Source organism: Anastrepha obliqua, chromosome 5, assembly GCF_027943255.1.
Source record: "Anastrepha obliqua isolate idAnaObli1 chromosome 5, idAnaObli1_1.0, whole genome shotgun sequence".
Taxonomy (NCBI): domain Eukaryota; kingdom Metazoa; phylum Arthropoda; class Insecta; order Diptera; family Tephritidae; genus Anastrepha; species Anastrepha obliqua.
Window position 1 is genome coordinate 36960318 of NC_072896.1, and position 12903 is coordinate 36973220.

Here is a 12903-nt window from a genome sequence, read left to right on the forward strand (position 1 = left end):
AGGCTACTGAAATTTGGTAAGGGGTTATATGACATTAATTCTTACCACATCCAGAAAAACTGCGTATAACGAAAAAGAGGGCGTGGCACCTCCCATACAACTGGAATTTTTTATAGTCCATATCTCTGGAAGTATTTAGGCTAGGCCAATGAAATTTGGGAAGGGGTTATATGAGGTTAATCCCTAACACCTCCAAGAAAACTGAGAAAAACGATAAAGGGGGCTTAGCACCTCCCATATAAATGCAATTTTTCATCGTCCATATCTCCGGAAGTATTTGGGCTAGACAACTGAAATTTGGTAAGAGATTATATAAGGTTAATACCTAACACCTGCATGAAAACTGGTGATAGCTAGAATTGGGGCGTGACACCTCCTATACAAATGGGATTTTTCATGCTGTATATCACTGGACGCATTTATGGTAGAATACCAAAAATTGGTAAAAAGTTTAATGAAGTTAGTATTTAGTACTCCTAGAAAAAATATGAGCTTAGAGAAAAATGGGGGTTAGACCATTTGATATAGAAAAGAATTTATATTATCAACGATAGAGGTATTGCTGAATTGAATGCATTCTCTTATTGGTAAAGCTTTATCGGTAAGTAAACAGTGTAGCAATCTAACCAACTCATGGCCAATTATATGTAGCCTGCTCCAGAGTTGGCGCACCGAAAAACCTTTTTATTTATACTCAAAATAATATAACACAAAATGTCGTATATCCGATCGTTTTAAATAATACCTAAACTGACTTAAAAAAGTTAAAGTTGTTTTATTTACATAGCATACTTTTTGATAGAAATGTGGGGTGAAACCCACGGGTATAAGCTAGTTCACTATAAATTTATTTTTCAGCCGAAATGGCAGACGACGAGGCAAGGAAAAAAATTACGACAGACATTCACCGTGATTCCGAAGGTGATGCAGATGACAGGGATACTTCTTACACGCCACAGACCGCGCTCAACTCATTATGAGTGATGAGGCACATTTAACTCTCAGCGGAGAGGTAAATAAACCAATCGTTCATGAACAACCTCTGCATGATGTTAAAGCCACTGTTTGGTGTGGTGCGCTACGAACATTATTTGGTGAATGCCAAATGAAAATGTTATGCAAAACGCAGAGAGGAGCTTAAATGTGCGCTGCTGGTAATGGTGACCACCATAAAATGTACATTATCAATCTCTTTCGCTCTCACTGACCGCGTACGAGAGTACCAACATCTGCTTGTTGCGCGCTCTCTTTTCCCCGATGTGCGGTATATGTGTGTGCTCTCAAATTCCAAATGTTGGCATCATCTGGCAAGTGTTAAGTCCATCGAAAATGTCTGCAATAGGTGTGTTGAATTCGTAACTTTTTTATATTTAATTTTAAAAAATTCAAGTGGAATAAAGAAGTTCGAAAATTTATATTATTTGTTTGTATTTTTGGGAAATCCATTATATTTATCATTATTATAATTTTGTTAATGAAACTTTTTGAATGATATCCCACACAAATTAATCGAAATAATTTCGGATTTCATTAATTTCTGAACGACTAATTAATTATGACAAGTAACCCCGCTCCATGCTGCCAGACGATTGTTTTCGACCACTGGAAATAAAAGTGCATTGCATAAAAACCCCAATGACGCTTGCTAATCCCCATTCACCTTATGCGCATGTGGCCATATTCAGAATGCTGCTCCCATCATCGAAATAAGAAAGCAGATATCGACCTACAGCATCGTTATAGAGGCGTAACTACCTATTTTACTGTTAGTAAAACTGATAGATGTCGCAAATCGCGAACAAAAACAAAAGTTGATGTTATCATTACCAACTGAGAAATCAAGCTTTTCGCGTAAACTGTGCTTAATTAAGGTTCACTAGGATTTATCAACAACGTTTCCATGAGTAATGTTGGCGATGAGTCTCTCCGGATTGCGCATAGTAATAACACAACCAATCTAACTTAAGTAGGAAAAGCGTGAAAATAGGGAATCAATTAGTGTTAGAAAATATAATGACTTTGGAACTCAATAGTGGAAATGTCTTTCGAAACGAAGCAGAGTTATAGTCGTATAGCATTTCTATATTATTATACATTATTTTTTCAATTTAATATTGAAAATATGTACAATATATTAATTTGTGTAAGGATATTTAAAGATTTCCGCTTATTTTGCAAAAGAACCATATTTCATATAAAAGGACATATGTATAAAGGCTATCAGATTGGTAAATGTTGAAAATTGGTAACGCTAACCAAAAATAAAAAAATAGTAGCCTATAAGAACAGATGCACTGTTTCAATAACCGGAAAAAATGCACATTTTTTTATAAACGTCCCAGCGTAAGCTTTCATTTGTATATTGAAGTATGTGTGAGTGTCATTGTTAAATACAAAGTTTTTCATAATTGTCAAATTCAGGACAAAATAATTTCCATTTGATCATAGTTATTCCGTCCCAATATGCTTACTAGCAGATACAAGCGTAAAAAAAATGGGATAAACGAAATGTCGAGCTCAAATAAAAATAGTTTAATATTTGATTTTTAAAAATGGATTTTCACTTATTCATAGAGTTATGTCCGAATCTCTCAACTCACTCTCTACGTTAATACTTATTCATACATATACACCTGTAGGAATTTAGACGAACTTTCACATCCTTATTGCTAATGCGTAATAAAATTTTAAATATTCCTACAGTACAATTTTATAGATTAGAAACATAAGTTACAGTAAATGATATACATTAATATCTTATTTAAAAAAAATGAACATATGTATGTATGTGTATATAAATATTTTCATATAAACTGCATGACGTATACAATATTTGTTTTCAAAAATATTTTCTTAGACTGCAGAATTTTCGACATGAATTACAATAAAACGAACGAATAGAAAATTATATAAATGAGAGAATGTCGTACTATATTTAGTTATTCTAGATTCATGGTTCAATCTCATTTGAATGACTTAGTTGGTGTTCACTCGTTCTTCCTTTGTTCTTTTCAAATTTTAAGAATATATCCTCCAGTGTTGTTTCATTTACTGAATAATCTTCAACAAAGTGCGCCCATTCACTACTGAAGGCTTCCGTATTAATGAAAATATCCGACCACTTAAGATCATTAATGTTCTTAATAAAATATGTAACAATGCCAGCATGATTTTCTCTCAACTGGCAATCAGTGAATATTTTACTCAACTCCTCTGTTACGTCATTAACCACATGTTCTTCTTCAGACTTTAATTTGATTTTAATTGTAAAACCACTCCCAAAACGCTTTTTCAAGTCTGGTACGAATCCAGAGCATTTAAATTTTCCACCAGTCATTATTGCCAGTCTATTGCACAGTTGTTCACATTCATCCATACTGAAATGTCATACAAAATATATAAACTATTAATCCAAAACTAAATCAGTAGACAAATATGCTTATTGGTAAATGTTTCCTTAGTAAAGGGTCTTTCAAAAAATGCACTAGATGTTGTTTTAAAATAAAACATGTTAAAATTTACACTTATTTATTGGCTGTGGGAAACCCGAATATTTTCTTAGTAGGATGGCACCAATATGGAATTCTACAGTCTCACGTGGACGAGGAAGACTCAATGGTTCTTAGCATAATCTATTCAATCTAAGTTCCAAGTAGTGCACAGCGCTCTAACATGAATTCAGCTGAAAACTTTAGCGAGAAATCCACAACAATGGAAATCGTTTATTAGAAATATGCGCCCTCGAAGGGCGTAAAAGCAATAACTAATAATAATAATCTACAAATTTAGATTCTTTCAGGTTTCATTATTTTTATTCAAAATACGAATCTTAACAATTATATGTCGCTTCATAAATGCCTAATTGTTGGGAACGTCGAGATATCAATATTGGAGGTTGTCAGCAATGCTTTGCGCTACAGTGGCAATGTTTTCAACAGAACGTAGTTTCCGCTCTCCCAGTCCTTTTTCTATTCTCGACAGAAAGTACTCTCCTGACTTTCACAATAGCCTCTTTTTTACTTTGCAACACTGTTAATCAAGCCGCATATAGTTAAGCGTTTCCAACTCAAACTCTACATAATTTGCTAAATTTTCTAGTGTTCGCAAAGACTGCAGCTGTTGATTACTTTATAACATGAATAATCTCCGAAAACTCTTAACACGTAAAAAACAGTGCTTTATTCTCAATAGACAAATGCTTCAACTTCAAATTTTTACTAGGTTGGAAAAATCTTTAAAGAACTAATGCTCTTATCCCATTAATCATGAGAGTTACAGATCAGTTTCAATTTAACACGTATTTTGTTTAAATTATATGCTCAATTTTGTGATGCATAAATGTAAAGGCGGCCGTCCTAACCGAATGGGTTAGTGCGTGACTACCATTCGGAATTCACAGAGAGAACGTAGGTTCGAATCTCGGTGAAACACCAAATTAAAAAAAATATTTTTCTAATAGCGGTCGCCCCTCCGCAGGCAATGGCAAGCCTCTGAGTGTATTTCTGCCGTTCGGAGTCGGCTTGAAACTGTAGGCCCTCCATTTGTGGAACAACATCAAGACGCACGCCACAAATATGAGGAGGTGCTCGGCAAAATACCCAAAAAGCGCCAATTATATATATATATAATATGAGACGGTAATTGATAAATTTTCGACACTGTTCTAGTAACCATTAAACAACTTATCACCGCAAACTAAGACTTCTCAGCATGTTAACTACTTGACTTCCAGGATCTTTTAGCAGAATTTTCGAGGTCGAAAAATCTTTAAACATAAATTGAACGATATGCACATCAATAAGCATGAGCTCTTTAGTTATACAATATACATCCGATTTTGTTTCTAAATAACTTTTTGACTAGACAAAACAAATATTTTGAGTGATGGAAATCTTTATTTGGACCTTTAAATTTTAAGCGGAAAATATGATATCAGTTAAGTGGCTTCCATGAAAAAGCTCCTCATGAAAAACCATTTGCCATTCGGAGTCGACTTAAAACCGTAGGTGTCGCTCCATTTGAGGAACAACATCAAGACACACCACACAAATACGAAGAGGAGTTCGATCAAACATCCAATATATATATATATATATATATGTATAATATATTGTTCCACATTAGACTTATCATTTGCCTTTTCAAATTTGTACCATTGTTCCCAAAAAATAACAGAGCAAATGTTGCATATAAATCTACACTTTTCACTAGCACTGTAAAATTCGTTAATAAAATTCTCAGGTTTGTGACCCATTTTAACGCACTCGATATTAATGAAAAGCTAGTGCGTAAATTAACTTAAGAAAAATGCAACGGCAAAAGTATTTTTTCAATAACAACTTCTACAACTCCTATCACCTTGAAAAGAACAAAGAAAACAAGTGCTTCGTTTTTGCCTAGATCTTTGCAATCACGACGAAGTTAAAATACATTGGATAAAGAAGGTTCCGTTTTGCTGGAAAATTACCTAGTGCTCGAATCAAAAACCAACTTATATCCATATTAAAGTGGTGCACAAGTCGACATATATGTGCTTTCAAGTCATTTGCTAAATTCACACAACAATGCAGTGTTTTGTTCTCAACTAACAGTAACAGGCAATAGCAGCTAGAGAGAAAACCAACACATATATTTCGGCAAGATAGCAAGAAAAGCAATGACACTGAAAGGCAATGAAAAACAATTCAATTCAAACAAGTGAATTGTGTCAAATGTGGATTATTTACTTACATGAATTCCTGATATTTTAAAATCAAATAGGCAGTTAATGTTTGGTATGATGGTTTTGTAGAATAAAAATTAAATTCTGATTAATATTTGAATATAACTCACACTTTGCCTGCAAATATTCTTCTGCGCACTTTATTGGATTTTAAGTTTACTAAAAGCTGTCTTATTTCATAACTTCAATAGCTTTAAAAATTATTCATCGAAAGTTTACCGTTATTTATTAATATTCTCCCCTTAATACGCAAAAGTGCGCGGGGAACGAAGAAATGTGTATGTTTGCAATTTTCATACATCTCGAAGGTGTGCTAATACACACTACGCACATACATACATATGACACCAATTCACACATTGTACTTGATGTCTTTCGGCAAAGCTTGTATGAGAATGTTTTTCTACCATTGCCATGCAAGCATATAAGCAGCGTCGTGCAATTCGTGCACTGTCGATAGAGCCGAAGTAGTATTGCTTGTTGAAGACAGTTTTTCTTCGTTGCTGTTCAAGTTGTGTGCCTACATTGCTTTTTGTCTTCACAAACAGTGTCACATGCAATGTGTGACTTGTTGCTTTGTAATAAGCAAGTCATTTGTGCACCACTTTAATCCATATATTGGGTTGGGGAAAAAGTAATGTCGTATTTTGTCAATTGAGCGCGACATTTAAACATATCTTGCGTTGTACTTATTGCATCGGGTCACACTAAATGGCGATTTGAAGACGACAATCTGTACTACAAGTGTCTTTTTGACAGTGTTGTGATCATATGTTTCAGTCCCCAAACTGGTAGGCCAATGGTCGTAGAGACTGTAAAAATCGTTGAAATTATCCAAAGAGACCGGCATGTGAGCATTCGCTCGATTAGTCAGGAACTCGGTGTAGACCACAAAACCGTTTGGAACCATTTGCAGAAGATTGGATTCCAAAAAAAGCTGGATGTTTGCGTGCCACACGTGTTGACGCAAAAAAAATCTCTTGGACCGAATCAACGCTTGCGATTCTCTGCTAAAACGGAACAAACTTGACCCATTTTTGAAGCGGATGGTGACTGGCGATGAAAAGTGGATTATAAAGGAGGGATAATGAAGTTGCCTTCTAAATGGCAACAAGTTTGCGAACAAAACGGGGCATATTTGACTTGAATCGGATAATTCTAGGTACGTTAAATAAAGCGTCAAATTTCGATCACAAATACGACATTTCTTTTTCCCCAACCCAATATTTGAGACTTGAAAATGAGACTTGTTTTTAAAACATTTTCGGTTTACTAAGCAAACCAAACTTTTTTGGGTTATAATAAATAATTCGTTGATTTGACAACTTATAGGGATGTATTAAGATCTAGCGAACATAAAAACCAAAAATTGGAAAACAAAAGTTATGACCAGCAGGACAAAAAGTTGTATTGTATCGTAAATAGCACTTATAGAAGAGTAATGGTGCTCACACTCACCAACGTATCGTAGTCCCTTTCCGTTGACCGTAGGATACACAAAATTGAGCAAAACTTATCCCGGAGAAAACAACTACGTTTAGTTACATATTTATACAATACATCGGTTTGTGTGTGTTTGTGTTTGGTTGTATCGATGCACTTTTACACACATCCGCGTTATCAGTTACAATTTTTCATTGTATAAAATGCCAAAGTCAAAAACCACTAAATGCAAATAATTCATTTATCTATAATTAACAATATTTTGAAGTTATTTTAATAAATAATAATAAATAACTTAAATTTTTCTAAATTTATTTTGAAAATTATTTCGAAATGTACTGTTTGGCAACACCGTCTGGTGAGAGAGCAATCAGCTGACACGTTTTCTACGGAAATAATACAAAATCACACGTCAACGATCTACGATACTACGGAATGGTGGTGAGAATTCATTTACATGGGACTCTGATTAGTGTCATCGTGTCAGCTGATACGGGTGTACGCTTACTTTGGCGAGTGTGAGCACCAGAAAACTTATTTCGAATTGAAAATGATATAAAGGGACAAAATTTGCTCTCTACAATATAGCAAATGTGGAAAAATTCCGACACCGAGCACTCCACGAATACTTGGTTTTCAAATAAGAGCTGTGATAAATCAGGATTTAAATGGGCGAATCTGTAAATATTTTAGTTACCTGTGAGATGTAAGTACAACAGTTTTGCCTCTGTGTTGATAGTCCTTTATACATTTCCACAGAAAACGACGAGATTCCGGATCCACTCCTGTTGTTGGTTCATCCAACAATACAAGCGAAGGACTGCCAATCTAAATTTGTATTTTATTAAAACCGATTAATGAGCATACGCTTATTATATTACCATAGCTAATGCCGCGTTTAATTTGCGTTTAGTTCCGCCAGAATACTGACGCACTTCTACGTTTTTATATTTTCGAAGATCTAACTGCTGCAACCAATATAAGACTTCATCATTTGCTTTCGATGAATCTGAAATGCCACGCAACTTTGCCATGTAGAACAAAGTTTGATACGCTGTCATGAATTCGTTTAGGCAATCGGTTTGCGGGCAATAACCAAAACAATAACGATATTTTGACTCGCTTTCTATGATGTCGATGCCATTTATTTTAATGGTGCCCCCAGTAATAGTCCTATTTGCAGCAATCATTTGAAAAGTTGAGGTTTTGCCGGCACCGTTGACGCCGAGTAAGCCGAAACACTCTTGTTTTTTTACAACAAAATTTATACCACATACTGCCACTTTACGTTCGTAGAATTTATATAAATTATTGACGAGCAAGGGATATCTGTATTCAGTTTTCTCTTTAGAAAAGTAAAAATTTTATAAGACTAATATCAAAAAGCATAAACTAAAAAATATGTACCACTCAAAATTTCAGCGACCATAATTTTTTCATTTGTTGCAAGTTCTTCATCCACATCGAGATTCTCGCTGTTATTAACAGTAATTTGCCGACATTGATAGCATTTAAATAGGCCCTTAATTTGCTCACATTTATATTTGTCCTCTAGAACGCCCACAAACAGTGTCTGCAGTTTTCATAATTCTATGTATGTTAAATTATAAAAAGTGGCTTTTATTTTGCTTACGTACCATTACGATAATTGAAACTACAATAGCTTCAAAAAAGAAAGTTTCAACATTAAGAACTGTTGGTAATCCAGATGTAGCTGTCAGTTCATTTCGGCGGGTAAGTAAAAACCGTTCATTCAAAATACGCATTTGATGATTGAAATTGAAATCTGGCAGCAGCATCAGTATAAAAATTTTTCCTTCGTGATACTCCATAGCACGCACGTTGCCGGATGTTATTAAGGGTACAATAGCTATTAAATGGTATAATCGAAATAACGTTTTATAAGAATTTGATGCTTATTCATATCATATCATCATTATTCACCTGACACAATAAGCATAAAAAGCATATACGTTGAAATGGTAGATATCGAACGGAAAGCATTTGCCAAGCTGTATAAAATTGGAAGGTAACTACATCCGTAGAAAAATATAGACGCAATGATGATAAGTTGCTCGGATAAACTATACAATTCGTTCGGCATCAATAGTGCTTGTAATAGGCACAAAAATAGGCAGACGAAAAAGTGCAGTGTAGCATCAAAAGCAAAAGTGGAAAGCCAAAAAACTGATCGCGGTATTGCTTGTAATTGTTTGAAACCACTTGCATGCTCATGAAAGGGCAATGCTACATAAAAGAATATGCTGAAAAACAGTCCTACAGAAAATAATACAGATTGATAAAAACAAATCAATGACAAGCTTCATTTAAAACTGTATTAATTTTTTGAATCACTTACCTATGGGTATTATGACCGCAAAGTATTCCAACCGCGTCGGGCTTACATCCGTAATGTATCTGGAGCAAGATAATTTTTTGAAGTAAATGAATCACAATTAGTTTAAGTAATTTTTAGTTACAAATTAAAATAATACCTTCTAATAGGCGCATAGGTTGTTTCGATACCTGCATTTTGGCCCATTTTCCAACGCGCAATAGTATCGTCAACTAAGTTCATTAAAATTACCGAACTATGGTAAATATTGCCCGAAAAATATATGTTGAATTTCAAATTGCCATTGTCTTCACTATCTAAATCAATTACACCAATATAGTTTTCCAAAAAATATGCCAGATTTTCAGTCTGCAGATTTATCAACACTAAGAAAGAATAAAGTGGGTATACCATATATGTATATATATACTTTTTTCACTTATTCCATATACATACAATCTGTTACATTGTCGCCTCTTTTATCAGCTAGATGTTCCACCTGAATGCCATCATACTTCTTAATTTCCGTTTTTAACATATCTACGATTTCGGCATTGGAACCATCGATCAAAATAATGCCTCGTTGGATATGTGTTAGATTCAAGGTCAACTTGTCTTCATTAGTTACCAGCGACATGGAATGCATTAGGGCCAATGCAATAACGAGACTCAACATTGGAAGTAACACCTATTTAATATTATATAAAAATATAAATAACAATACATTAAATTTAAATTCATAAACCTTTCACATTTGCATAATTTATTTATTTTTGAACAATATTGTTTAGGCTCCTTCTTAGGTTAAGCAGATAGCGTTTAAGCAGTATTCATAGTATATTTGTATGCCTGCGCACTTGTGCCCAATTATATTATAATTGTGTTCATATAACGGTTATATGTAACAACATCGAAGGCTGCAATTTTTATTTCTGGTATCGGACACTTCTAGCTTTGTCAGGCGCCAACTAACGTTTCCATTGAAAAGTTCGACATATTTTAACATAAACCCAATCAGAACGTTTTAATGTGTGAGCCATATTATTGATTATATTAGTGATTATTTTCGACAATTTTCGACGTGAATCCACAAGACTGCATCGATGAACTAAAATCTGCATAGGGCTAGGACGTACCATCCTTTTGTTGTTGTTGTTATTGTTGTAGCATAAACACTCCCCATACATATGTATGTATATGGGGAATGCTGCTGAAGTGACAGTCCTTGGCCGGATATAAATCTGGATCGTTCCGGTAACGTAGAACCGACTGTCGTGGGAACGGCAATATCCTTTTTATACCATTTGCTTGATGTTTGGTTGCTCTGCTCCTATTTGTGTTGTGCGCCACGATGAATTAAGGGACCTACAGTTTTACGCCGACTCCAAACGGCAAATCGTTTTTTATGAGGAGATTTTTCCTGGCAGAAATGCATTTAAAGGCTTGTCATTGCCGGCCGCTATTAGAAATAACTGTTTCTATCATCTGCTGTTTCATGCCCAGACTTTCGAATCCTTGGAATACCGAATGGTAGTCACGCACCTACCCATCTAATACAATGAATTTACTCGAGATCGCTATTCGCTCACCGGTGAATTCCGGGCAGGTCGTCCAAATATGTTGTTGTGATAGAAAATACCGTTGCTATGTGCGATATGGTCGAGGCATACTGAGATTGAGGCATTAGGGCATTAGAATGACGAGCATCAATAAGATTTTGCATGATCACTTTGTGGCAAAAAAGCTGTGCTCGCGTTAGATCCCTCACACTCCCTAGAAACGCGACTGGGCAAAATGCTTCTAATTTTGGTACAAAGGAGAAGGTCAATTTGATACAAAGAAAAGGTCATCATGGAGAATATTTTGAAAAACAATAAAACCATTTTCACCTACAAATGATGTTCATTTTTCCATTGTTAGGCCAGAAATACAAATAGCAACCCTCGTATATACACAAATAAGTCGATTTAGTCATGCCCGTCCGTGATATCTTTATTATGTGGTACAAATGATGAACCTAAGTATAGAAATAAGAAAATGGGCGGTGCCATGATCCTGAGATCTACTAGGGGCCTCCGGCTCATTAATTGATATGAATAATTTTTTTTTTACATTTGTTGTGCAGATAGGAAATTTACCACTTTACGAAAGTTTTTTCCCCGTGTAGATTTAGATTTTGGTTTTGTCAATGCCTATTTTTTGACACTTGTTTGTACTGATTATGCGGCCAAGGTTTGCAAGAAGTGTGTTTGAACTTCGTACAGAAGTAAATAACTAGAAATTGGGTTTTACTTTAATTGCACCGTTGGATGAAGATGCCTTTGTTTTGTTATTTCCTTTGTCTAGACTGGCGTATCTATTTTCACTTAGATTTGAAATGCTTAGCATAACAGTTGCGTTACTTTTTTTTAGAGATATTTGAAATTTTAAGTTGACTTGATTCACACTTGATTGTTAACTTTGTTTACCTTTGCCTAAAAAACTTGTTTTGAAGTGTAATGTAACCTTTAGATTGCCGTATATTATGCGCCGATGTAATGTACACATCGTGAAGTATGACTCTCTAAAGACATCTAGTGAAAAACATTCCGAACTTTTTTATTCACCTAATACTGAGAATATGCTATAACTCTTACATATACTACATACATATATATGTGCCCATAATTATGAAAGTGGCCTATTTCAAAATTTTTTTATAAAAATGAGTTTATCATTTATTTCACATCCACACTATCTTAAACTATATGTATTTAATGTAATTTTCACGATATCGATATCCACTTTTGATAGTGGATGTAATTTCAACGTTATACGGAATTCATTTCGTGCTAATATGAAAGTGGTCTAAGTCAAAAATGTGAAGAAATTACATACAATGAGCATAACTTGAAAATAAATGATAGCGAAAACGCGAAATGTGAATATATTAATTATTATTCGGATAATATTATTATGATGTGATCTGCAGATATTATACGACCACGTAATACTGCCAAGAAATGGAAAGGAGTAAGACAATTATCATCTTCAAATGAATCATACAAATACTTCACTGTTAATTTAAAATACATTTTCGATAACACGAAATCACTAGAAGAGTAAAAAATACCGCGGGTGAATCTGTCTCTTGACTGCAAATACAATGGATGAGATTCTTCAAAAATTAATCTTGTGAATTTTCTATAAAACTTCTTTGGATGATTTTAAATTCTACTTTTTGGTTTTTTCACCTAAAAGAGGAAGACCAAAAATATACGAAAATATTAAATTAATTCCATTATACACCACCCATAGACCAGCAACGGAAGAAAAACATAAAGATATTACGCGTTTACTACCATACATCCCTCCAGTTTATCATGAACATTTTAAGAATCTTAAAAACTTGAAAAATTTATAA

General features: G+C 34.3%; 1 protein-coding gene across 3 annotated transcripts in view; it reads right to left on the reverse strand.

The window, feature by feature from the left end:
• Positions 1 to 2511: 2511 nt before the first annotated feature.
• LOC129247250 (ATP-binding cassette sub-family A member 2) overlaps positions 2512 to 12903 on the reverse strand; it is a 31118-nt gene continuing 20726 nt past the window's right edge. For all 3 annotated transcript variants that reach the window (XM_054886302.1, XM_054886301.1, XM_054886300.1), the window contains exons 15-23: positions 9957 to 10188; positions 9661 to 9886; positions 9525 to 9583; positions 9110 to 9442; positions 8803 to 9035; positions 8573 to 8738; positions 8047 to 8510; positions 7863 to 7993; positions 2512 to 3377 (exon numbers count right to left, since the gene is read on the reverse strand). In XM_054886302.1, the coding sequence (XP_054742277.1) occupies positions 2951 to 3377; positions 7863 to 7993; positions 8047 to 8510; positions 8573 to 8738; positions 8803 to 9035; positions 9110 to 9442; positions 9525 to 9583; positions 9661 to 9886; positions 9957 to 10188 (2271 nt within the window). In that variant the 3' untranslated portion in view covers positions 2512 to 2950. The remainder of the gene's footprint in view (positions 3378 to 7862; positions 7994 to 8046; positions 8511 to 8572; positions 8739 to 8802; positions 9036 to 9109; positions 9443 to 9524; positions 9584 to 9660; positions 9887 to 9956; positions 10189 to 12903) is intronic.